General features: G+C 35.5%; 11 protein-coding genes across 11 annotated transcripts; 5 read left to right on the top strand and 6 right to left on the bottom strand. All coding sequences in view use genetic code 12, as the record gives it.

Moving 5' to 3' along the window:
- Positions 1-1,921: 1,921 nt before the first annotated feature.
- Positions 1,922-4,219, top strand: MET6 (5-methyltetrahydropteroyltriglutamate-homocysteine S-methyltransferase; the record flags this gene model as incomplete). The annotated part of the gene is made up of 1 exon (XM_064998272.1): positions 1,922-4,219. One exon carries the CDS (start codon positions 1,922-1,924, stop codon positions 4,217-4,219), a length of 2,298 nt encoding a protein of 765 aa, XP_064854344.1.
- Positions 4,220-7,130: 2,911 nt separating this feature from the next.
- Positions 7,131-12,608, bottom strand: NUP188 (Nup188p; the record flags this gene model as incomplete). The annotated part of the gene is made up of 1 exon (XM_064998271.1): positions 7,131-12,608. The coding sequence occupies one exon, from the start codon at positions 12,606-12,608 to the stop codon at positions 7,131-7,133; it is 5,478 nt and encodes a 1,825-aa protein (XP_064854343.1).
- Positions 12,609-14,017: 1,409 nt separating this feature from the next.
- DASC09_046710 (uncharacterized protein) lies at positions 14,018-14,650 on the top strand (the record flags this gene model as incomplete). Its single annotated transcript, XM_064998270.1, has 1 exon — positions 14,018-14,650. One exon carries the CDS (start codon positions 14,018-14,020, stop codon positions 14,648-14,650), a length of 633 nt encoding a protein of 210 aa, XP_064854342.1.
- A 281-nt stretch (positions 14,651-14,931) lies between these two features.
- SNU66 (U4/U6-U5 snRNP complex subunit SNU66) lies at positions 14,932-16,485 on the bottom strand (the record flags this gene model as incomplete). Its single annotated transcript, XM_064998269.1, has 1 exon — positions 14,932-16,485. One exon carries the CDS (start codon positions 16,483-16,485, stop codon positions 14,932-14,934), a length of 1,554 nt encoding a protein of 517 aa, XP_064854341.1.
- A 231-nt stretch (positions 16,486-16,716) lies between these two features.
- DASC09_046690 (uncharacterized protein) lies at positions 16,717-17,961 on the bottom strand (the record flags this gene model as incomplete). The annotated part of the gene is made up of 2 exons (XM_064998268.1): positions 16,717-17,796; positions 17,956-17,961. The coding sequence occupies 2 exons, from the start codon at positions 17,959-17,961 to the stop codon at positions 16,717-16,719; spliced, it is 1,086 nt and encodes a 361-aa protein (XP_064854340.1).
- A 266-nt stretch (positions 17,962-18,227) lies between these two features.
- CIR1 (Cir1p) lies at positions 18,228-19,016 on the top strand (the record flags this gene model as incomplete). The annotated part of the gene is made up of 1 exon (XM_064998267.1): positions 18,228-19,016. The coding sequence occupies one exon, from the start codon at positions 18,228-18,230 to the stop codon at positions 19,014-19,016; it is 789 nt and encodes a 262-aa protein (XP_064854339.1).
- Positions 19,017-19,312: 296 nt separating this feature from the next.
- On the top strand, positions 19,313-20,188 carry TDA10 (putative ATP-dependent kinase; the record flags this gene model as incomplete). Its single annotated transcript, XM_064998266.1, has 1 exon — positions 19,313-20,188. One exon carries the CDS (start codon positions 19,313-19,315, stop codon positions 20,186-20,188), a length of 876 nt encoding a protein of 291 aa, XP_064854338.1.
- Positions 20,189-20,334: 146 nt separating this feature from the next.
- Positions 20,335-21,306, bottom strand: DASC09_046660 (uncharacterized protein; the record flags this gene model as incomplete). Its single annotated transcript, XM_064998265.1, has 1 exon — positions 20,335-21,306. The coding sequence occupies one exon, from the start codon at positions 21,304-21,306 to the stop codon at positions 20,335-20,337; it is 972 nt and encodes a 323-aa protein (XP_064854337.1).
- Positions 21,307-21,656: 350 nt separating this feature from the next.
- RRN7 (Rrn7p) lies at positions 21,657-23,483 on the bottom strand (the record flags this gene model as incomplete). Its single annotated transcript, XM_064998264.1, has 1 exon — positions 21,657-23,483. The coding sequence occupies one exon, from the start codon at positions 23,481-23,483 to the stop codon at positions 21,657-21,659; it is 1,827 nt and encodes a 608-aa protein (XP_064854336.1).
- A 445-nt stretch (positions 23,484-23,928) lies between these two features.
- Positions 23,929-24,904, bottom strand: DASC09_046640 (40S ribosomal protein S24; the record flags this gene model as incomplete). The annotated part of the gene is made up of 2 exons (XM_064998263.1): positions 23,929-24,333; positions 24,902-24,904. 2 exons carry the CDS (start codon positions 24,902-24,904, stop codon positions 23,929-23,931), a joined length of 408 nt encoding a protein of 135 aa, XP_064854335.1.
- Positions 24,905-25,713: 809 nt separating this feature from the next.
- DASC09_046630 (velvet factor family protein) lies at positions 25,714-26,648 on the top strand (the record flags this gene model as incomplete). The annotated part of the gene is made up of 2 exons (XM_064998262.1): positions 25,714-25,738; positions 25,858-26,648. The coding sequence occupies 2 exons, from the start codon at positions 25,714-25,716 to the stop codon at positions 26,646-26,648; spliced, it is 816 nt and encodes a 271-aa protein (XP_064854334.1).
- Positions 26,649-26,788: the final 140 nt, after the last annotated feature.

Here is a 26,788-nt window from a genome sequence, read left to right as displayed (position 1 = left end):
CCTAATTATTTTGAGTAATCATGCAAAGGTCACCACAGAAAATAGTTAAGGTTGGCTGAGGGGTGTTCACAATATAATTCTCAGTATAACTATTAGTATAACTGTTATTACATAATAACAGTATTATAAAATCCTCGGATAGCAGATTCCTTCTCTGAAGGAAGCAGGAAGACTCGTCAACAGGCAAACATTACGGAATGTACTCTTAATTCTTTTTTTTTTGTGATGTGTATATAGGTTCAGCTTACATATAGATTTTGACAGCATAGGCATTATTGTATTGACACTTCACCAAAAAAAATAAAAAAAAATAGACATCATTCATTTGCGGAGAGTGGAACTTGCAAAAGCAAAGGAATTACTAACATATGTGATATATTTTCCAAGAAGATCCAAACATTGTAGTTTTGGTATTAGTCCATACACGTATGGAAAAATAAAGTAGTTCATTATCTTAATTTCCACATTACTTTGTCAAATATGCGTTGAAATATCAGACACCGACACTTAAAAATTATCTACGAAAACAAGGGTTTATGATAAGTTTAATCAATAGTGTTTGGCACATGTTTTGAAAAAATGAATGTATCATAATTCATACTAAAGGTATTAGTAATGCTTTCTTATTATTACTACTTTCTAGTACAGTCTAGAATATTCTCGAGAAAGCCAGACTACTATAAGAAGTACCAACTTTTTGGAATTGTATATTAACGAGTCACTGAGGCTCTAAATAACATGCAAGCCGGAAATTTTGTGCCGATCTTTCTAATAGGTAAGTAAAATACTATAACTTTCTCACAACCTCACACTCCTTGCTTTAAGAATTAATCACATCACCGGTAAAAACTCAAAAATCAAGATTATTAAGGAAAAAAGGTGCAATGTGAAAATATGAGATGAAGTCATCAGTGAATTGCCCATCACTAGGAGCTTCATGAACTGAGATGGAGGTCTTTGTTGAGGGGTTTTGGCACTACATTGAAAATACTTAGTATTTGAGATAATACTTAGTATTTGAGATAATCCTCAGAATTCTGGGGGGATAATAAAAATAAAAATAATTCAAATAATCAAATAGACCAAATAATTCAAATAAGTCAAATAAGTCAAAATAACCAAGTAAACCAAATAAACCAAATAAGAGCCAGTACCATGGGTCTGGCTAATCACGTGACATATAAAGTTTTACTTATTTAAATTGAGTCTGATTTCTAATGTTAACAACGGGCGTGTGGCGCAGTTGGTAGCGCGCTCCCTTAGCATGGGAGAGGTCTTGGGTTCAATTCCCAACTCGTCCATTGTATTTTTTTGTCCAACAATTTTTTTTTTTTCGTTTTTTTTTTTTCCTTGCGGCTTCAAATATTTTTTCTGAAAAATGAAAAATTTCACGTGAAAAGAAAAACAAAAACAAAGTTTTGTTGTGCTGTTGTAATCACTGCGCTTCCATGTGGAAAAAGTTTTTTTTTGACAACGTGACATTGCAAAGATTGATTGACTCATCAAATTTGTCACTTGCACGTGCGATTAACGTACGTTGCATTCTATCATCCCTATTATTATTATACAAAACAAAAGAAATACATTCTTATTCACACACCAGTAACCTATATATTTTGTATATTAATATGATAACACTTCTTCTTCCTTCTTTGTCTCTTTTATCCGAGAAAAATCCTTCCATGGGATACTAATAATGCTAGCAAGGAGATAAGCGCGCTAAAATCTTGGTACTGTGCCCTGCTCCCCTCGTGTTCTCGTACAATCGCCCCGGGTGACCTGCTCTGGGCGCTTTAGGGCAGATACCAAATATGATAAATAAGCAACAATTTCCCCCCATTAAATATAGTAGTTCTTGTTATTCTTTTTCTCTTCATCAATTCTATACAGAATTACTCTCTAACAATAACTTCCCACAACAATGGCTGTTGAATCATCTGTTCTCGGTTTCCCACGTATTGGTGCTTTGCGTGAATTGAAAAAGGCCACCGAAGGCTACTGGAATGGTAAGATCTCTTACGATGACTTGGTTAAGGTCGGTAAAGAAATCAGAGCCCATAACTGGAAGCTGCAAAAAGACGCTGGTGTCGACATTGTCCCATCTAACGACTTTTCCTTCTACGATCATGTCCTCGATACCTCTATCTTGTTCAATGTAATCCCGGAAAGATACGCCAAATACAACTTGGCCCCATTGGATCTCTTGTTCGCCATGGGTAGAGGTTTGCAAAAGGACAACGTTGATGTCCCAGCTTGTGAAATGGTTAAGTGGTTTGACTCTAACTACCATTATGTTAGACCAACTTTCTCCAACTCCACCGAATTCAAGTTAACCGGTTCTAAGCCAGTTGATGAATTCTTGGAAGCCAAGGCTCTTGGTGTTCAAACTAGACCAGTTATTGTTGGTCCAGTCTCTTTGTTGTTCTTGGGTAAGTCTGACAAGGACTCCATTGACTTGGAACCAATCACCTTGTTGCAAAAATTGTTGCCAGTTTACGTTGAATTGTTGTCCAAATTGTTCGCTGCCGGCGCTACCGAAGTTCAAATTGATGAGCCAGTCTTGGTTTTAGACTTGCCTGAAAAAGTTCAAGCTGCTTTCAAGACCGCTTATGAATTCTTTGCTAAGCACCAAGCATCCATCCCACAATTGACTTTGGCCACCTACTTCGGTACCGTTGTTCCAAACTTGAAGGCTATTGCTGGTTTGCCAGTCAAGGGTTTCCACTTTGACTTTGTCCGTTCCCCAGAACAATTAGACGATGTCGTCTCCATCTTGGGTGACAAGCAAACTTTGTCTGTCGGTATTGTTGACGGTAGAAACGTCTGGAAGGCTGACTTGTCTTCTGCCATTGCCTTTGTTGAAAAGGCTATTAAGAAGGTTGGCGCTGAAAGAGTTATTGTTGCCACTTCTTCCTCTTTGTTACATACTCCAGTTGACTTGGCCAACGAAAAGAAGTTGGACGCCGAAATTAAAGATTTCTTCTCTTTCGCTACCCAAAAGTTGCAAGAAGTTGTCGTTGTTGCCAAGGCTATTTCCGGTAAGGACGTTTCTGCTGAATTGGCTACTAATGCTGCTTCTATTAAGGCCAGAATTGCTTCTAAATACACTACCGATGCTAAGGTTCAAGAGCGTGTCAAGTCTATTGATGCCGAAGGTTCTAAGTTGGACTCCAGAATCTCTGGATTCCCAAACAGATTGGAAGCTCAAAAGTCTTTGAATTTGCCATTGTTCCCAACTACCACCATTGGTTCTTTCCCACAAACCTCTGAAATCAGAAAGAAGAGAAACGCTTTCACCAAGGGTACCATCAGTGCTCAAGAATACGAATCTTTCATTGAATCTGAAATCGATATGGTTATCAAGTTCCAAGAAGAAGTTGGTTTGGATGTATTGGTTCACGGTGAACCTGAACGTAACGATATGGTTCAATACTTTGGTGAACAATTGACTGGTTTCGCTTTTACCTCCAACGGTTGGGTCCAATCTTACGGTACCAGATATGTCAGACCACCTATCATCATAGGTGATGTTTCCAGACCAAAGGCTATGACCGTCAAGGAATCTGTCTATGCTCAATCCCGCACCCAAAAGCCAGTTAAGGGTATGTTGACTGGTCCAGTTACCTGTCTCAGATGGTCCTTCCCAAGAGTTGATGTTTCTCAAAGAGAACAAGCTTTGCAACTTTCTTTGGCTCTCAGAGATGAAGTTTCTGACTTGCAGAAGGCTGGTATTAGGGTTATCCAAGTTGATGAACCTGCCATCAGAGAAGGTTTGCCATTGCGCGCTGGCCAAGAAAGAGCCAACTACTACAAATGGGCTGCTCAATCTTTCCGTGTTGCTACTTCTGGTGTTGAAGACAGCACTCAAATCCACTCCCACTTCTGTTACTCTGATTTCGATTCTTCTTTCATCAAGGCTCTTGATGCTGATGTTGTTTCTATTGAATTTTCTAAGAAGGAATCCACCGAATACATCAAAGAATTCTCCACTTATCCAAACCACATTGGTTTAGGTTTGTTCGACATTCACTCCCCAAGAGTCCCACCAGTCGAAGAATTCGAAAGAAGAATTGCCGACATTTTGAAGGTTTACCCAGCCGAAAACTTTTGGGTTAACCCAGATTGTGGTATGAAAACCAGAGGTTGGGAAGAAACCACCAAACAATTGACTAATATGGTTACCGCCGCTAAGAAATTCCGTGCTGAGTACACCAAATAAATGATCCAACATCGTTTATCATAGTCTTTGTTTGAGTATTATAGTTTAATATTTCAGTTCCTCCTACCAATTTTTTAATTTTGTTTTATATTATGTTCTAGCATCAACTGCATGACCCCCTAATGACACTTTTTTTCACCCTTTTTGTTACCATTTTCATTTTTTTTCTTTTTTCACTACCTTCTCATGTTTCTTATGTTTTTGGTTTATGTGTACTTTTCTCATTTCTCTATTTTTGTTCTTTTTTTTTTGTTTTGGATGATTTTATGGTTTTATAAAATTTCAGGCAATAACAATACATGTTACTCCTCAACGGATCTTTTTGGAAAATTTCTCTATCTGTTTGTAAGTTTGTTCTTCAGCGTCTTTATCTTCCAATGGTTGAGTAGTGGAGTATTAATCAAGATTTGGTGGTGATCTGTAATTCTTTATATATACATATTTATAAAACGAGAAAGTCACCTTGGTGGTTCTTGAATGCATTTTAGTTTACCTGTGTGTCCTGTCCCACACGTTGGAATATTAGAAATATTATATTATGACAACGATGCAAACTTAGCTCTCATTTTAAGGTGCTAATGAATTCATTTATTTAGCGACAAGGTAATTGGGAATAATCTAGCTCAATTGGCTATGATCGATCGATACATGCATAGCGTTAACAATTTGTGGGAAAGCACCCCTCAAATAAATAATAACACAGTGTGATTCATCCTAACGAAAAATTGTCGTACTTCAAGGAAGGCTATATGGGGGTACCACACCCTACATATATGTATCTAGATCACCAAATGCTGTATTGTCCGTCATATTAGCAGATTTCAAATGCCCAGAATATTCTATTATTGAATGATCCAGATAAAAATTTGAGTAAATTAGTATGTATACGTGATGAAGCCGCTACAAAATAAATAAATTACGGTATTAGGTCATTTTGGCTCTTTAAATATTGAATGAAAGTGTGACAATTTGGGCTGAACCACTTTTGGGAGATTTCTACTTATACACTTTTTGCCAGCAACACCATCACTTCTAATCTGTATTTTCCTACTTTCTATTTATTTTACTCATTCTACTTTTATTATCTCTCCACTACTTTTGGAGAAAAAGGGCATTATTCAATTATTATATTTTACTACGTTGTTAACTTTATTGAGTTATTGTTTGTATTAATCCATAATCGCACGAAGTCGACAATAACAAAAGACCATTTCGTCTCAATAAAGATGTCAGGACAAGTCCATGATGATTCCAGTCGTAGGAACGGTTTTTCAACAACAACTTTGGATGCTACTGAAGATACTGAAACGGTTGATGAGGATAATCCACAAAAAGATAAAATCCATATTTCAAGCGTGTTGCACAAAAGATGGGTTATATTCAATGAGCAATAAAGTGTAAGACAATTGATGATTATACCTGCAAGACTGTGCCCAAAGAAAGGCTCAAAAAACTATACATAATTCTTGATCTCGTTTTGCTCGTGAATGAGTCCACAAACGACATCAAAAATGGAATTGAAAAGGTCTTAGAGAAATTTGGAATACAAGGTAAAATCATTTTATTTACAGCCGATAATTTGGTAACTAATGAAGCAACCATAAGGAAGCTAGGGGCTACCTCAATGTCGTGTATTCTTCACAGCATCAACCTTTTTTTGCAAATCACATATTGATCAATGTTGTGCAGGCTGATAGAAAGCAGAAGGCAAGGAATAAATTTTTAATTGATGAGGAGTATATGGTGGAAGAAATCGAGTTTTATTAAAATTTGAGAGCGATTAATGCAAAAAATAAACTTTTTGCTGGTGTTGGTGACCTGAGTATAGAAGTGCTCAAGGCCGACGTCGTTTTGCTAGGCCGCGGATTTCGTGTTGGTAACACTTCTTCAGGCTCCTCAACATACAAGGGTTGGCTGGTGGTTGCCTGTGATAGACCAATGTCCGGAAATGACGATAGACGAAGATAAGCTTGAAGCTTACGTTAGAAAATTGCATGTATTACTTGAAAAACATCTTGATCATTTGTATTCCTATTCTATGCAAAATGCATCTATAATGAATGTAGCACTAGAAAATGAGATACATAGGTTATGTTTTATGCTTGATGGTCATACAACCCGCCCTTACTACGAATTCTAAAGAGTTTTACGATGTGGATCTTGAATTGGTTGGGATCGAGGATCCTGATTGCGATTTTAATTGATATTTTTAAGTGTTGCTTATACTTTCATTGCTACTATAGAATATCTTTGCTTTTTTATTTAATAAACTTAGAATTTTGACCTAAAAACTTTGTTCTGTGGACACTATGTACATGTAGAGATATCTATTCTATTCACCACTAAATCCAAAAACTGGAGAAAATTTGAGGATCTAGCACCAAATATTGATGATTTGCAACATGATTATTTAACATCTCTATAGCATCCAGACTCCGCAAGTGACTTATACTTTTACGCTATAGAGAAAAGTATAAATTAACGCTTTTTTCGAATTTTTGAAACTTTTTATACTTCTTTCGAGTCATTTATTCAAATATATATATATATATATATATATATAAAATAATCATCCACATGCACCTCTCTTTTGCAAGCTAATTTCTAGTATCTCAATTACATGGTCTAGATGAAAATTCTGGCAATTACGTATTTCTCCCTACATCTTATCTATGTGTAGTTGACAAAGAAATAAAAAATCTTCATGATGGCTGGGTGAAAATCCAAGAAAATTCACAAAAAAAAAAGAAAAAATAAATCAGATAAAACAGATCAATACAAAAATTTGTTCAATTAAGACGAGAGTTATAAACAAAAGAAAAAGTCAAACTTCATGAAATAGTGGACCGTAGAAAATAAGGTATAAGAAAAAAAAAAAACGAAAGAAAAACCACAACAAGCACTTTGTTTATCAATTATTCAATGATTCACATAATCCTTTAATTTCATTAATTAAACGACTTGCTAATCTGCTCTTGCCCTTTACAGCAATCATAGAAGAGCCACTATAACTAGTATTAGCCACACTGGAATTCACTAACTCTTCCTCAATAATATTTTGATCTTCGAAATGGGTCACCACAATCCGTGATTGAAGATACTTTGGATGTGTCAATAAGTGATTCAAACTATCCAAAAGCTTCGCCTGTTGCTTTGGTGTATCCAATCCAGGGAAGAAGTGTGGGGCTTCCTTTCCTTCACCATCTTGCTGACTGACACCAATGAATTCTCTGAAATTCATCAAATTAAGAACTTTGTGAAGCAAAATCAACTGACTTGTCTCACGGATCATTGGGGTGGTAATGATCAATGAATCCTTTGACCAATTGTTCAATGTGAAATCGATTTGTTTTTCAAAACTCTTCAAAAAAATGCAAGTATCGGGGATCACTCTCGGTCCAAACTTACCAAGCAAAATCAACACAATAGTCAACAACCCGTTTGACCAAATATGATGATACCGCGGTTGCAAATCAGATCTAATTCCTCCTTTTTGAATTTCTATGGATATTGGACTGTTGATCAAAGTTGAGAAAAGACCATAATTGAGCAATTTTTCAGCAATAACATCGACAGAAATTAATTCAATAATATACATCAAGGCCAAATCAGCAAAGATCGGCTCGTCATCAATCAACATTGAACTAGAATAAGTGTAGAGCTCCATGATGTATTTGATGGTTTCATTAGCATCTAGTAAGATAGATAATGACTCGTTAATTTCGTTAGAAAACTTGATCGCTGCAAATGATTTGAAAATTGATATTATTGATAATAAATCTTCAATTTTGTTAACAGTGATTGGTGAAGCATGAGTTGATCCACTAGTTTTGGAATTGCTAACTGTTTGGGAACTCATTTCATTTTGAATATTGGCAATGATAACCTTAGATCCACTAGCAATGATTTTCCCAAAAAGGTCAATCAACACCCCAGGATTCTTTTCCAATAAATATGCCTTGTTAGAACACAAATTCAAAGTAATCAACAAGATACGTAACAATGATCTGTATAATTGAACATCATTATTCGATAAGCTCACCAAAAAGTTTACCTCTTCAGACAACAATGATGCAACAACAGCGTCAAACAAATCATTGATCTGGTCATCGGTAACTTGTTTCCCCATACTACCAGTTTCATTTTTGTGCAACTTTTTAGATAAATTGTAAATTAAAAAGAACGCCAATTCAATTCTCGCCAAATAAATATCTCTAAAAGACGGCGCTGGAATCCCTTCGTCATTATTGATGGATAATAACAAGGATGCCAAATCAATAAAATCATTACTTGGATTGGAAGACTTGAATCTCACATAAGACGAAACCAAAGCACCCCAAGATTTGATCAAATTATTTTGTGAAGAGACATATTGCAAATTCAAACTAGTTTGAATAACCCCATGTCTAAGAAAATCATTCCACTCATATTTACTGCAGAACAATTGATCCATTAAGGATAGATTATATACGGTGCTGATACCATACCTCCGGACTTTGTTCAAATTGGTTCTTCTAAAATCCTCCAATTTGAAATTCCCAAAATACTTGATAAAATCTTTGTGGGTGGACAAATGCAAATTTGAGTTGTAATTATGGACTCTAAAGATCTTGGATGCATAAGTTTTCAAGAATTGTGGAGCTTCCAACAAATTCAAAATTGGTTTGATAATTGTTTGATTTGAACAACTGAACAAGTAAAGTGCCAAAATTTCACCAATGCTGGAGATCAACTTCACACGATAACAATTCTTGATAGTTTTCTCGATAGTTTCCGTCAAATCTTCCAACTCATTAGTCTCTTCGGGAGAATAATTAATATTATTACTGAAATAGCTAGTTAAAGACTCAATAAACTTTGCATCATCTTCACCAATTTTTTGCGCAGTAGACCACGAGTTGAATGCAAAAGAGATCGCATCTAGTAGATGGATAGCAACAGAATCAGGATAAGTGTTCAAATTTATGACATTTTGTTTCAATATTTGTAGAATCGATTTACCGGTTTGAGATTTAGCATCTTTCTTCTTTTGATTACTAACCCCAGTCAACAACATTATGGACAATCCTTCTTGATTTTTCTCCAACACGTTAGCAAAAAAGTCATATAACGAGTTCTTCAAGTTAAAATCAATTAATGTGCCTTCCAAATCAATGGCCAAAGAGTTCAATAAGATCTTGGAATGTGAATCACCTAAATATGATAATAAAGAAGGCTGCTTATTTTTGGTCTTTTTGTCATCACTATTTTTACCACCTTTCTCGTCACCATAAATACTATTGATTAGACCGATAATCAAGTTCATAATTTTCAATTTTAAGCTTGGGAACTTCAAATAAATCTTGATCAAACTTTTAAGATTGTTGCAAATAGATTGTTCCAAAACAGAAATATCGCTCTTCAAGATAGTTGATCTTAAAGAAATCATCAACTTGTTAAAATCGAACACAGAATAAACAAAATTTTCATACCACAAGCTTAAATTATCGTGAGTTTCAATTGACAAGCTATCTGCCATCGGACTGAAGCTAATCAAATTATTAATGATAGCTTCTAAAGGCTTAATTGTCAAACAATCGAAGCTGTTACTAGTTAAAAACGAATTTATGATCTTGTTCCCTGAATTCTTTAATACTAAGGTCGGATTATTGGCGTATGTAGGACTCTTTTGTTTTGTACCAGGGTTATTTAAATCAATGCTATAAATTGTGAATAATATCTTGGAAAATAAATCTAAAATCAAAATTCCAAATTCGAATCTTTGATATTGCTTGTTGAAGTCCCAATTGAAAAAATTTTCATAACTAGCAATAAATATTGTTGTCAATTTAGAAATAATTTCATCCTTAATCTTAAGGGAAATATTATTATTATTATCACTAACATTTTCAATAGACAATGCATCAATTATTAAAGAGTCGGCTAAATTTATCAATGAAATACCAAACTTATAATCACCCTTTGACTTTTGGTTGGCAAAAATTATGTTCAATAGAAGGTTGTTGTCATTTAGCACATCACCACTTCCACCAGTACCACTCCCATTAACATCAAAATAATTGGATTTGATAAGTACCGACCAGACTTCTCTTGAGAATCCGCTAATACCACTACCTCCAACTTGCAACAAATTATTCAATAACTTATTAATCAACGTCAATTTATCCAAATCTTTGGATTGTAAAGAGATTTTCAAAATCTTAAATATCAACTCAAAGAAATTCAATGATGCTGAGGCTTGGAATTTTTTGATTAAATCTTCAGCTTCTTCAAAAGTGACTGAGCTGAATACCGTAACCAAAAGATTCAAAATACAGAGAATAAGATCATTTTTGGTTTTAAATTCATTGGAACTGAGGTCCTCCGAGAGATCCTTGATTTTGCTTATTGACCTTTCATTGATAAAAGAACTTTTGTTTTCATCAAAAAGCGATAACCCACTCACCAAATTTTCAAGCGTTTTACCAATTAGAGACCACCCATTATAATTATATTTGAAGATAGCAGCATTCCATTGATCTGGACTTTCAGAATTCTCAGATGGTTCGGTGGTAGATTGATTGCTAAAACTATTTTTGTTTGCTCGCAAAACTTTAAGCTGAGCTCCCGATTCAATTCGCAAATAGTCTGAGTTAGATGTTGGCTCAAATATTGTTCTAATGATAGCATCTTGAGTAAGAACTGCGACATCTTCATCGATAGCTGGTTCGTTATTTGCAAAACTATTTGCTGAAATTAAATTGCTGAGATATTCGTATTTCAATTCTCCATTCTTGAAAATATGGTAATAAGTATCCATACTACTCAAAACTGAGTATGCTAATTTTCCATCCACATTAATTAAGTTCATGAAGCAGGCCAAAGCATCCAAATCCTCCGGGACCTTCAACTTATGGATTTGTACAGCCTTCAAGTAATTATTATCGAGCACAAAGCTCTCCAAGAAGGTTTTTTCGTTCATGGCAACAACAGCTTCACTTGACTCCATTCCAGTTTCTAAGGTCAATGTTGCCATGGCCTTTAAAAGCTTTGAAAATGATATCGATGATTTGGTAGTGATTTTAACAAATGGCAACAAAGCCTTGACAAAAGAAGCCAAAATGACTTTATATATGTGATCAAAGGTAATATTATCATGAATCTCTAAAATACTGTCGAATATTTCTCTCTTATGTTCTGCAATCAAAATACATTCTGTTACTTGATGTCTAAAATCCTCAAGAGTAAAATTCAAACCTGATAAAAATTTGTTAGCATCATTAGCTTCTGGGAACTCCTCAAACAACAAATATCTGGAGAAATTAATAATGTTCCATCCATAGATGATCAAAGAACTAGTGAAATCATTACCAAATATTGATTTTTGGATTTCATTGTAAACAGATACATCACTCAAATAATTCAACTTGATGTTAAACACATTTTCCTCAACTTCCAAACCCAAAAACAATAATGACGCAATAGTTGCCAAAGAATATATTGTTTCGGTGTGATGATTTTTTTCAGTATTCTCAGAGCACATGGAGGTAAAACATTTAGTCTTTCCCATTAATTGAAACCATTTTTTAATCAATTTATTTGAAGGGTTAATTGGAATTAAAATTTGAATTAAAAGTCTGAGATATTCTGATATGATGAGAGCACATTCCTTCTTTATGATCAATGACAAACTTCTTTCAAAATTAATCGCATCATCGTCTACGGAGGTTATATCAAGATCCGAGTCCAATAGCGTGTCGATATCAGACGAAATATTACTCAATATTTTATCAACCATTGACTCATAATTAATCAATATGCTGTTAGTTATATCTTCAAGACTTGGATCCAATGTTTGATTTTTAAAGATAGAAATGACAAGGGTGAAAAGTTGTCTTTTTTCTTTTAGAATTTCTAAAGAATAGATCAAATTCTTTGGGTCGTAAATGTTATTATCTTCAGGTCCATTATCCTTGTTTGCATTGGCTTTTGGAATCAAGTTGATGTGGTTGAAGTTTTTTTTGATTTCATCCAATCCCAAAATTCTTTTTTCATTTGTCTGGATTATACTCTTCAAAACTTGATTAGGGTCGATGTTTAGCTTTTTGGCCAATACTTCTATTGTTTTCACATCCGTCACTGTTTTGTCAATGGAATACAGTATTCCGCCCAATTTCACCTCTTCTTTATCAATATCTGCCTGAGTCACCTTTAGTTTTTGGGAGTCATTATTCAAGAACCCAAATGGATCGGTGATGAGTTTTTTATTAGAATCTAAAAAGGTCTTCAAAGCCGGCAACAACTCCAAATGTTTGTGTTGAAGGATATTAATTGCGCTCTCGAACGACCAGGATGGAGAAGATGCATCCTTATTGTTCGCATTAGAGCTCTTCGCGAGTGGAAACAGCATCTCCAGATATTTTGAAACTAAAAGATAACTGTCCTGGTCCTTGCCATCTGTTGGTACTTGATCTTTTTGTTTACAAAAAAAAAAAAAAAATCTTCACAAAATTTCAGAAAATCAACAGTCAAAGGCTCACAACCGCATTTTTAATGACAGGAAATTTCTGTGGTGAATCTTGATTTATTTATATTTTAGTCTCCTCGAAGAAATATATCAAAAGTAAAAGAATACATCGACTTTACAATTGATAAGATAATTAAATAAACAGAATGATGTTTTTATTATGGTTATATTATATAAACACTAGAAACTTAGTTAGTAAAATACTTTCAAAACAATTAAGTTAAAATCTCAACGGATTCTCGAAAGGTTTTAATAACCTTTCGAAATGATTTGAGGGGAACCAATTAGTTAAATAAAATCTTAAATCAGACATCCATGGAAGGACTGTGACGGTCACTGACTGTACATTAGATGGGTTCTGTCGTACGCTACCGTGGAAACTGCGAATGTTTAGCAATTTTTCATCATCTAAAGAATCTATTCCACCAATTGAATTCCGCCTAGATGATCTTTCAATACAAAAAGTTCACATACTAATTTAATCTGACATTGTTAGTTAATTAAGTTAATTACTAAAAAGAAAACAGCACTAATGTCACAAAAATCTTTTATTCAAGCAGTAAGAATCAGAAACCAGTGTACTGGCAAGTATAAGTCATAATGAAAAGTAGTGGATGCAACTCCAAAACTAACCATAGACAATTGTTGAGATCTCGGCATCTTCGAGTAGGACAATGAAAGAAGAACAACGATATCATCATCTGAATGAAACAAGAAATTTAATAGGCAACACCTAGTAATTTTGAAGAGCCACATACCATTTTATTTAATCTATGAAGTATCCACTGCTCATACTTGCAATGAAAGACAAGCGAGGAGAAGAGGATGTGATGTTTAAAAAGCAAAAGAAGAAAAGGTGAAAAGGGGAGAAACACCTACTATTTATACTATTTCTTCTCACAGGCCAATGATTAAAAATTTTCTCCGTCGTCGCTTACCCGGTGTGTTTTGGTTGTGCGGGTGATGAACTCTTATGTGCAGAAGGGCAACAGCATGCAGAAAACTTTTCCTATTGACCAGCCTTTTCTTAAAATGGAAACATGGAAGGCACCAGACATTGTAGAGTTTCTCGTGATATGAGAGTTTACTAACGCGTGAGCTGTGCCACCTGGCAAATTTTCAAGGCTTTGGATGTTGTTATGTTGAAAATGATTGCTTTCACTGTTTTCTTTCCTTTGCCAGACTAGTTTCCTTGCTTTCAGATAAATATATAGTATAATTTCTGAAGAAGTTTTACTCAAAAATGTAAGCAGAATTTCTATTAGAATTAAAGTATTTTCCCGAACTACAAAATGCCTCGTGCTATATCTAAAGTCACATCCAGCGAATTGGAGATCTTTTGCACGTTCTTGGACAAATTGCATGCACACCAAGACTCTAAAATCAGTCTGGAAACTCCAACATCTGCACCTCCAAAATACAATCACATTGAGAAATCAGAAAATGCACCATTCGTTAAGTGGGGGTCAGTAATACAAAAACGAAGAGAAAAAGAAAAAGATGATGATGATGATGACTTTCCTTGCACATTTCACGATCCATTGCCAGAATCAATCGATTATTTCAGTTTAAATAATTCTACAGACCTCTTCAACAAAATAAAACATTGCGCTATATGTCTTATACAGGAGACCCCCCAATGGAGAACTTTCCCAAGAATACCAGGAAATGTGTGCAATGCTTGTGGCGCATTCTACACAAAATTAAGTAATATTGTTGGTGAAGTTGGGTCTTTAGTTATTATGTGTCATTTGAAAAACGCGGGATTATGCAACTACAGAGATTTAAATGGGGTTTTGAAAGTCCTTAGCAAAGGCGAGATTTTGATCCCTACACTCGACCAAAAGTTGGGGATTCTAACACGGCAGAGGAAAAATAGGTCGATCAACAGAAAATCTATTAGAAATCAGAAAATAAATAACTAGTATTAATAAGGATCTCTGTGAAGTACCATGTAGACTAAAATGATGGGCAACGAATAATATTTTCAGTCCAATTCAGGAAAATCAGAGATACTTTGACACGATATTGCAAAAGAAAAACGGTTTAGCATGCCGTGATTCACATGCAAGCCACTCATGCAGATTTTTTTTTTAACTGTTAGTGAATTCGTAGCCAAGACTACACCCTAGATGCTGATATTTTTTTCATCTCTCAAAATCAAACCAATACTTAATTATTTCAAAATACCAAATTGCATTTTATCCTAACTAAACTTCTGTTCTTTTAGTTGCTTTTGCTGCTTCTTCAATAACAATTTAGCTTGCTTCTGTTTACTTGGGCCCTTTCCATGGAATTTGTGCGATAAATGTTTGTAGGCCTCTTTCGGGTTAAGCACATTGTTATTGTCATCGGTATATGTGATTTTTATCTCTGGGTTATAATCGTTGAGCCCATGTTCGGTCACTATACTAGTAGTACTACTATGACCATTATTATTAGCATCTCCATTGATCTCACTCGCAAGTTTCATATAAGCCAAGTCTTTCTTCAATTTCTTTTGCATCGTTCTTTCCCTTTCCTTCAATCTAGCCTCGTCCGTTATCTTAAGCACCGAACTCTTTTGTAAGAAAGAAAGCGTTGAGGATAGGCCTGTAGATCCAAAATTCGGTTCGTCACTTGGAATATCTTCTTCTGAATTTTCCCCAGTATCTTCTTCAACATCAGGCCCGGTACCATTTGGTTTCACTAACTCTGAAGACGAATGTTCATAGTTTTCAATAGTACCGTTTGTTTCATTCAGCGGCTGAGAGCCCGTCGATTCCGCATCGTTTGTGTGCTCATGGTTGCTGAGTATGTTTTGTTTCAACCCACTCAAGAATTCACTGGTTCCATCAATCACTAAACCACTGTCAGATTGATCATCCTCATCTTCAAGAACCTCGGCAAGTTTTCTCTTTTTAGGGCCGTCATCTTGGTGCTTCTTAACAATTTCAGAATTTTTAACTTTTTTGCTATTAGCTTTTAGACGCAGTGCCGTAAGTACTGCTTGCAATCCGTCATTGTCATCATCAAATATGTCATCGCCTATACTTTCACCGTCTAATACAACATGTTGGTTCAAGTCTATTTCTTCGTCACTTAAATTCTTCCAACCAGTAGATCCATTACTTGCTTTAGTCTTGTTTTTTTTCGATTTCTTGAACTTCTTAGCTGACACTGATTTTGATTTTTTTTTTGAAGAACTAAAGTCAGATTTCTGAATCATTGTTAGCTCATCAAGGGCATCATCATCATTATCATCACTATCATCTTCTCCAGAATCCAAATTTACCACATATTTGTTATTTTTTTTGGCCAACTCTTCCATTTTCTTCAACTTTGAATCTCGCTTGTAATTTTCGTTCACTCGTAGTTTCACTCTAGCTTCTCCGACTTTAAAATAACTTTCTTCCTCTCCATCATCATCATCATTTTCATTTTCATCACCTTCAAATTGATGGAGTTTCTTGGTGGACTCTGATTTCTTATTGAGTTGACCATCAAGGACCTCTGATTCTGTTATGAGTTCATTTTGATCTTCATCTAATATATTGGCATCTTTTAGAGTCATGATTTCCCCTTCCAAGATGCTTGCGTTGTCCAAACTCCCATGATCAACTCTTTGAGCCTTGAGGACTCTGGGTTGCACTTTCTTGGGTTCTTCAACTTCATGATGCGATTTTTCTTGGATGCTCTCGCTGGGAGTAACAGCAATTGGCTTCAATCCTAACTTTATCCGAAGCTTGTTTGTTTCCTCTATCGACAACTCTGTCTTCATCTTTTGGTGTTCTATAAAATGTAAATATAATGGCCTATACGATGGGATGCCCTTCACTTCTTGCCTTTTTTGATTATATTTTTTTTTTCTTTTTTGTGTGCGTTTATCCATGTATTCATCAACATGAAGTCTCTCTCATTTTTCAAAAGTTTGGTGAAAAACAAAAAGTTCTTCACCTGATAAATAAGAATTTAATGTAAATAATATAATAAGGAACCGAAAAAAAGCAGCTCACACACTATTTCTGATTACATTGGGATCAGGAACATCTTTCAAATTTCTCATTGCCGCCGTGCCTTCCTTCTTCTTGTATTGTAATATCAACCAAACATCGTCATCATTCTTCAATCTTGCTGTCAATTTTGCAATAAAAAGACCACATGGATTACATATGTGACCATCATAATGATGGTATGTTCTCCATTGCTTAGTTTGCACCGAGCCACAATGTCGACAAGTATCGGGACGTGCAATATGTCTAGTTGTTCCTGCTGATAATTCTATATTCGCTTCGAATGAAGAAGAGGTTTGCATATTATCAGAGCTTGAGGTAGACATACTCACGGATGTGGAAATAGAGGATTCACTCCCCGGTCTGTAATTGTATGCACTGCTACTGATTAGTGACTTAGCTCTATGTAGTTTTTGGCGCAGTTTCTGGTGCTGCTGTTGTTGTTGTTGTTGTTGTTGTTGTTGTTGTTGTTGTTGTTGTTGTTGTTGTTGTTGTTGTTGTTGTTGTTGTTGTTGTTGTTGTTGTTCTTTTTCAGGTGCAGTATAAGATAGCAGTCTTGGCAGTAAGCTCGTACTGATGACTCCCTTTTTTTTGTTGTCTTTTGCTGTTTCTCTTTCCTTCAAAAGTGCTACTGTGTTCTCGTGAGAATATAGATAATCTTTTTTAGATTGTAAAGTCTCTCTGGCATTGTTCACTTGCACAACTAGTTTCAAATAGCATTCAGTTTTCTCCTCCAGGCTAAGCAAAATATTATTTTCTATTTTTCCGATTACATCTTGCAAAATGACTCCAAAGCGTAGATGACTGTCTGCTGTTTGAAGTGCTTCATTTAATGAGCTTATGTGATCGTCGGCAGTTTCTTCAAAAATTAATGGTCTGTTGGTAGACACAATGGTTTGTTCAGAGCATGTAGCCCCTGCTACATCAAGTTCCCCTTCACCACCATCCTCGCTTTTGTTTTTGTGACGAGTTGTGAAACTATCATTACGATCTTTTAGGAATGGTTCGAGAGACATCGAATCCTTGGTGATTCCGTTCAGTGGACAGAAGATAGTCGGATTTATACATATAAATATATACTAGAAAAGAAGGAGTAGATAACATAATTTTTTATTTAATAACACTTTGATAATTTACTAAGGAAATGTAGCTGATATTTTGCTAAACGTTCTTTATTGAAAAATCGAGTGAAAGGAAAAAAAAAAAAGTCCATAAAAAAGAAGAAAATAGTGTGCTACTGTCATTGGTTTTTTGTAAAATGAGCACTAATACTTGGAAATATAAGTATCTTACAAAAACTTATCAAAATTATAATAAATTCCCCGATGTTCCTTGGAAAGTGTTTTAGATATAATGATGAACATTAATAACTGAGCACAACCCACCAAGGCTCACAACCATGTACAAAATCACAGTTTTTTTTTTTTGGCATACAAAGTTAGTCATATGTGACCATCCTCGATATTATTATTATCATCAGTGCACATTTCAAACTTCTATAGTAAAAAGAATGCTGTCCAAATTGAGAATTCTTGTTCCTGTTAAAAGAACCATTGATGCTGCCATCAAACCAAGAATCAACAAGGCCAATACTGGGATTGAAAGTTCGGGGGTGAAGTTTTCAATCAACCCGTTCGATGATATTGCCATAGAAGAGGCCTTGAAGCTCAAAGAAAAAAACAAGGGGCTTGTGGAAAATATCCATGCTGTGACGGTGGGTCCAAAGAAGTCCGAAGAAATATTGAAAAACTGTCTCGCGAAAGGTGTTGACAAGACAACCTTGGTGAGCATCGATGATAAAAAACCAGAATTGCAACCATTGTCAATAGCCAAGATCTTGTCCAAGTTGGTTGAAGAAAACAACTCCAATTTGGTGATAATGGGTAAACAAGCCATCGATAATGATTGCAACCAAACTGGCCAATTGCTTGCTGGTCTCTTGAACTGGTCCCAAGCTTCTAATGCCAGCCAGGTTATTGTTGACGAGGCTAATGGTGAAGTTACTGTCCACCAAGAAGTTGATGGTGGTTCCAACATTGTCAAGTCCAAATTACCATTAGTTGTGACCACTGATTTAAGATTGAATACTCCAAGATATGTTTCCTTGCCAAAATTGATGAAGGCTAAGAAGAAGCCATCCAATATTGTGAAATTGGACCAACTAGGGTTAGCCGAATTACAAAATGACAATAGAATCGAAATATTGAAGGTTTCAGAACCTCCTGCTAGACCTTCTGGTAAGATTTTGGGGTCGGTTGATGAATTGATTGGAGAATTGAAGAACAAAAAGCTTTTGTAGGTGAAGCCAACTAAAAAAAACAAAAGACTCCATATTTAAGTTATACAAAAACCAAAAAATTATTTAATATATAAATGGCATAAACGACTTTCTTAATTTTATTTACGTTGAGTTTTGTAATACCAGCAATATATTATGGACCTTTTCCGCTGGAACGGGTTACGCTCGCATATTTTTGTGATATAGTCTTTTGACACAATAGTTGTCAAAGGTGGGGGAACAGTCAAAAAAACAACAACAACCAGGTTTCCTAAGAAATACCGTCAATAATTCCTGAAGAAAATTAATAATCAAGAATGTCAACTGTTGACATATCTGCTGACTATCTATCTCCACTAATTGACCGGTGGAACTTCACAGAAAAACCATTAATAGTTGGGGTATCAGGTCCCCAAGGGTCTGGCAAGTCATATCTTGCAGAAAACTTGGTCAGTGCATTAGTGTTAAAGTACCCGCAATTGAACATCGTTAATGTTTCAATAGATGATTTCTATTTAACTCATCACGAGCAAAAAGAATTGCCTACCAGATACCCAGGCTGTGGCCTTGTCACCGATGGCAGAGGTTTACCAGGAACTCACTCGGTTGATTTGGTATCATCTATTTTGCGTAAAATCAAAGCAAGAGAGTCAGGTTTCGATATACCAGTTTACGATAAGTCAAAATTTAAAGGAGAAGGAGACCGCTTGCCAATTTCTCAGGGGAAAAGTATCAACAAGCCAGTGGATGTTGTTATTTTCGAAGGATGGTTTCTAGGATTCAAATCAGTCGATCATGAATTGGAAAATGTCTGGTCACAAGCTATCCAAGGCTCTGAAAATGCCGAGATTACCAAATTTTTGACAAGAATTGATTACAAACAAATCGAGTTGATTGACCAATTGTTGAAAAACTACGAATATCTCTGGAGCATGTTTGATAGATTTATTTATCTAGCTACCAACGATTTGTTGAACATCTATCAATGGAGATTACAACAAGAATATGCATTGATTAAATCAAAAGGTGTAGGAATGTCAGATAAGGAAGTTGTGGCCTTCGTTGATCGATATTTACCAGTTTACAAGTTATATTATCATAAATTGATCCAGGAAGGGTCGTTGGAAAGAGGACATAATTTGAAGATAGAAATAGATCATACAAGAACCGTTCAATCGACCACTATTTTGTGAATATAGAATATGTATTAGACAGAATAATAATAATAATAATAATAATAATAATAATAAAGGATAAAATAAACGTATTAAAAATGGTATGGGAAGAACTGAATAAATGTAAAACTGAAATGTATGCTAGCATACTGTATTTTTGTTGTTTAAGCCACTACTTTCACCACATCGCTACATGATCTATTCAAGATCATTGTATTGATCTTGAAATATTGGACATTGTTGATATCTTCTATATCATCAAGATATTTCCCAGATTTCTCATCATTACTAAATATCTTTATCATTGAATTGACATCCGCATCATTAATATAAATTCCAGCAAATGGAGTGAATCCAAATTTCTGTTTATAAAAATTATAATTTTTCAATGTTGAGGCCTCAACTATTATAGGAGGTTTAGATTTATCTGAATTGTCGTAATCACAATTGGAAATATTTTCGACGACAGAATTGCCCATTTTTCTCTCTAAGAGTGTATAATCTTTGGTTATATAGTCAATCATATAATTGATCAATATCGACGCGTAACCATTTTTCTGATAAGAGGGGTGTGTACCGATCAAAAACAACTGATAGAACAACTGATCATTCTGAATATCCAATACCCCATTCTCAGTGTAGTTGGTGATATTGTTGACCCTATTCATTTTCCTTGCTCCTGAAGAGCCAATCTTAAACTGAACATTGAGCGACAACAATTTATTCTTGATGCTTCTAGAAAAGAATGAGGACTGTTGCTTATTGGCAGTGGGAGAGGATGATCCTGCAAATACATTTCTTCTCCTTTTCAACAAATAAGAGCTTTCGGGCATTTTCCAAATAGAAACACAGATCAAATTGCTGGAAAGACCATCCTTGATACCAACACATAAATACCTTTCCCTATGGCTCAAATAATACTTTAATTGCTGCTTCATTAAGTCGTATTTGAGCCTTTCAATCACCAGTTGATCGATATGGATCTTCGCTAGGTGATGGAAATAGTAGTTAGTGAAGAGATCGTTCTTGAAAGAATGATAAAGGGTTTTTGCGGCTTGTTTATAATCGCCATAGTCAAGCAAGGCAATCTCATAATTTGGGCCATTACAACTTTCATCACTGGTCTTTCTAGACATGATTGGTGCTAAGATAAGGACGCCAGAAGTGTCATCTACTAGAGATGCAATTTGGAAAAGAAAATAATAATGATAATAAATGAATTGAAAACTAGCGATTTACAAAAACAATAATACTCCAAACTGTTCAATTTGAAACCTTCTCCATTACATTCTTCAGGTGTATAGAGGAGGATGAAGTAGGAAATCGATTATTTTTTGCCAGCCTCATCGCGTTGTGCGTATTTTTTTTCTCAACTTTTTTTTTTTTTTTTTTTAATCCTCTGTCTTTCTGAGTTCTCTACAATAAATTATTATCCACTGGAATATACATTCTTTGAATATCCAACGCTAATTTGTAATATAATACATTATAAAGCCGTGACAAGAAGTTTGTCCGACCACAGGTTCACCATCCTCTTGAGCCTCTCAACGGAGATCCCAAAATTCGTACTAAGCTCGCCCACCAAAAGATTTTCAATTTTAAGCACGTCCTTGAAGCTTATGAGCTTCACCTCCGATATGTCAATAAAAGTTTTATCTGAGCATTTGGTTGGCGAGGTAGTGTTTGATGTAGTACCCTCATCCTTTGATAAGCTTAAATCTTCAATGATCTTTGGTTTTTCCTCCCCTTCATCGAATGTTGCACCAGTATCAAATAAATCAACCAATCTTCTTTCGGAAATCTTTAACGTATCTCTTTCTCTAGGATACTTGATCAATGTGTTATCGAACCAAACAAGATACTTGTCTAATATATTATCTGATCCGGTATGCTCAGAATTCATATCGATCCCAAAAGCAAAATTCAAAAGTTCCAATTCGTCAACTTTGTGACCATTTGCGGAGATATAATTTAAAGTATGATCAAATTCTTCGTCACTTTTGGAAATATCAGCTTGATCTTTTGAGTATTGGGAGCCATATTTTTTTTTATAAAATAACTCAATCCATACTTCCCAATTCAAGACTTGGAGCTTGCCTTTTTTATTGTTGGAGCCCCTGAGAAAATTTTGAGAAATAAAGTAAAATTTCGTCATAGAAATGATGATTGATATTAGCCTCAATTCTGGGAACTTTGAATAAGGAACGAATATTTTAGTATTCATCAGATTGTGACTGGCAATTGAGTAATCAGTGGCCAAGCCGAATTTTAAGTCGAAAAAGTTGATGAAATTTTTGATGATAATATAAAGCTCTCTTGGTAACACCAATTCCTTAACCACCTTCATGAGTAAAATTTCGTAATCGATTTCAAGGTTTGAAAATGCTGATGACCGAATATAGAAGCCCTCGTTGTTTGGTTCATTAGTTATCGAGTTTTCACCAAGACAAGCTTGTAATGATTGAAGAACCTCACGGGTGGCATTATAAAATTCTCCTGCAAGCGGGGGCCAATTTGGTTCAAGCCTGGTCATATAGATATCTGGCAAGCCCTTTAAAAGTTCCTTTGGTACCACAAGAGAAGCTTTTATAAATGGGAGCTTGTTGACTGCACAAAGCCTTATGAAATCATTGGCAAATAATGGAAATCTCAAAATAAGACAAGCTAAATAGCATAAGCAAAGGGAATGAATAAGTGACACACTATAGTTTTTTTTTTGATTTTGCTTCTTCTTGTTCTTCCTCTTTTTAGAAACTGTTTTTTTCCGCTTCTTACCACTAGTTTCAATGACCTCTGTGTCGTCCTCAGCTAAAGGATATAATGATTCTCCGTCGGTATATATTGTTGTTTCGGATTCGTCACCATCAGTAGTTTCGTCATCCATATCGTAATGGCCTTCATCTTCGTAATACATCAATTCCAAATATACTATCCAAAGCTCCTTGACGACTTTTTCAAACGCATCAGGTAGGCCTCTATTTTCCACTAACCATTTAACCTGAGCTTTCAACACATGCTGATAACATTCAAGGAACCGGATTTTCGCGGGCATACCGTACAATTTGTGCTTAGATTGTTCCTTTTGGTTCTTGAGTTCCTGGGTATATTGCATTTGGGAGAATTTCTGTGAGTTTAAGCTAGGAACAGTCAATTTTCTTGTCAAGACAAACTGTTCATCGTCCTCCCCAATTTCAACATCACCTTCTCTAATGTGACCATATTGACAAACTCTTCTCCCTTCGATAGATCTCCATAGCTGAGAGTTGCAATTATCAACGCCACAAATAGGGCCCCTCACTAATACACTAGACATCTATATCATGTTTCTTATTGTGCTTGGATAAATACATCAAACAAAAACAGTTAGCTATCGTTCTGATGTTTAACGAAAAAAATATATTTTTTTTGTCCCTTATTGATGGCTCCCCACCAGGGACCATAACACGCTTTTCATGAGATGCCTGCAAGCACTAAGATCAACTTTGGCAAATATATAATTAAACGGATCATGTATTACATTACGGAGAAGCCTCGATTATATCATTTATTATATTATTGAGGTGTTTCGGTTGAATAGACTGAGAAAAATCGGGTAAATAATTACATTAACAACCATCAAATTTCATTACAAATTATTAGATTATCATAAAAAAGGGGACTAATAGAACATACATTAATAAACAAGCATTTTTAGTTCAGTAATGAGGTTGAAAAAAGATAAATTAACTAAATGATCAAAACAAATGGTTGCTTTAAAATTAGTCAGCGTTTCTCTTGGCTTTGTGCTTAGCAGCTCTCTTACCAGTACCGAAGGTCTTCTTGTCTCTGTTCTTACGTTGTCTTCTTTGTTGTCTGGAAGCCTTTTCAGCCTTTTCACCCAAACCGTATCTGACCAATCTGTAGGTTGGTTCGAATTTCTTCAAGTCAGCAACACTGTTGTAGATCAAACCAAAACCAGTGGATTTACCACCACCATATTGAGTTCTGAAACCGAAAACGGAAACGGCGTCCTTGTCAGCCTTGTAAGAAGCAGCCAATTTTTCACGCAATTCATCCTTGGAGACGTTAGCCTTGTTTGGGTGCAAAACATCAATGACGAATTGACGTCTGGCAAGAAGAGGGTTGCTGATAACCTTTCTAGTTCTGATAGTAATGGCGTCACTCTAAAAAAAAGTCGATGTTAGTAAATCTTGGATTGAATAACTTCATAACTTTAGTGAAAAAATTGAAAACTTGAATGGATTATGGATGGGATATTAATTTGTAAATGGTTGCCGAATATGAAATGCTTGATAATGATGAACTGACTATAGTTATGACAAGCAGAATAACCTGAGTAAAGATGAAGTTGAGACATTCTGATACAAAAAACGGAGGAAATCTTAGATGATGATTGGTATATCTTTCTCGTAGTAACGTTATATTGGTCTGAGTAAATTCCAGTGTGTATGTATTGGTTCTTGATCTTTTTGATTTCCATTATGTGAAATTAGCCAAGTGTATTCTTCTTCTTCATTCCGTAATAGCGAATATTCACTTTTTCCAAAATGATTTCAATGATGGCAGATTCCAATTTTATTCTCTTTTGGCAAATGTTTGATACTTTTTTGCAATATATTATATTATTTCGATGGCCACACTTTCTTCAATCAATAAACCATAATGATGACAAATTCCCATGTTTTCCCTAATCCATTCAAACATAACCTTGAGTCCAGCTATTTTACGTACCATTTTGTCCTTGGTATTGTGTTGATATACTACTACCTTAGTTTACAGTAAGACCTTCAAAATTTTGATAATGGTTTTTTTCCAATTTTTCACACCCACCGGTTACGAGTGCTTTCCCGCTGGAGACACAGAGGAAAAAAAAAAAAAGTGAGCGACACGGGATTTCCGTGTCACAGAGGAGGCCTCTACAAAGCCCTAGAATATATCATGTCATATGCACGTGATTACAAAAGAAATTTTTTCAACGAAGCCCTAAATGTAAATCCCTATTTTTTATCTCTGACTAAGCGATGGGGGGTAAACGACGCGTCCCCCACCTCAAGAGTAGCACATTATGGTTCCGGTGTTGTGTCACACGGGATGTTTAACCGAGCAATAACCTGATATTGGCCGTGTAGTTAGCCTACCTACCCAGTTGGAAGCACAAAAGGCATCAAATGATCAAATACCACTCCAGGAATATAAATTTCGGGCAATATTTTGCTCTGATGTACCAATTATGATCGTTTATTTATCGAAGAAAATGGCCGACCCCCCTGGTTGGCACAAAGTATTAGGCGTTACTTACCTCAAACCAGGGTGTCCCACCCTGTTACAGCTGATAGTTGCCCTGCCGTTTCATAATTTTTTGGAAAAAGCGATGATTTGGATGAAGGCGTTAATTATTATTGATATTGGGCGTGTCAAACCCCGAATACACAATAAAAGATAAGCATTGAACTCCCTTGGATTAAACAGATTTAGACAAGGTAATCATCAGTAGCACCAATAGTATATCCTGATACACAAAAATATTATTGCACACATACATCATGAGCGGCGCTTACGGAGAAGATGGTATGTTATTATTTTTGGCGCGCCAAGTGGTTGGGAGGGATTAAATGATAATCTCTCCAAGTCCTTGAACAATTTATGATTTTAATTTATGTTTCGAATATACTGACATTGGCGAAAAGATAAATACATCTACAAGTTAGAGATTTGCCAACAACCTCAAAGAGCCAGAATGTGTGGGTTGGGTGATAAAGACAGAAGACAAATCAGTCCCCCACCATGTATCCAATTGATCATAATCGATAAGGCCACCAATCAAGAAATACCCCCTGAAAAAGTGCCAAACGCTGCGTGCTACATGTTGATAGCAGAATTATGGGACCCAAAGGGAACAAAGAATTTGAGTATCGTTGACACTTTACAAGAAAGCCAACCAAATGGCAATGGTGATGGCAACAACAACGAAGAAGACGATGATGAATATTTGGTAACCGGCACAGTGCAACGACCACCATATAACGAAACTACCTACCAAGCGGCTGATCCTAACCTGGCAAATAGCTTAGAAAGTGTGACGCTCGTCAACAAATTGGACGATCCAGCCCCAACCAGAAACTTGATTGGTAATAATGTCACCAATGCTTTCAAATTGTACGATGAACATAACAAGTTGGGGATCTGGTTTGTCTTGCAAGATTTGTCTATTAGAATCGAAGGTAAATTCAAGTTGAGATTTTCTTTGTTCAAACTTGACCCAACGACTATCTTTGACAGTATCGATAATAAACCAGAAATTGATCTCAACTCTGCAGGAAGCACCGTTCCTATTCTTGATTTCAAATATACCGATGTTTTCCAGGTTTACAGTGCAAAGAAGTTTCCTGGGGTCATGGACAGCACCCCATTGTCTAAGGCCTTTGCTAGTCAAGGTGTGAAAATCCCAATTAGAAGAGATAAAAAGGGAGGCAACTGAGAGAGATGTTTTTTCCCTCAGATATTTAGATTATTGAAAAAATAAAAATAAAACATAAATAAAAAAGACAAAGCTGCTCACTAAGAAAAGTCGAGTGAGGACATGATATACATATATAATATTTCACCCATTCTTGTTTT

Source organism: Saccharomycopsis crataegensis, assembly GCF_037102585.1.
Source record: "Saccharomycopsis crataegensis DNA, jcf7180000000084, whole genome shotgun sequence".
In the NCBI taxonomy this organism is placed as follows: Eukaryota; Fungi; Ascomycota; class Saccharomycetes; order Ascoideales; family Saccharomycopsidaceae; genus Saccharomycopsis; species Saccharomycopsis crataegensis.
Note: the sequence above shows the minus strand (reverse complement) of the source record. Positions and strands in the feature narration are given on the sequence as shown.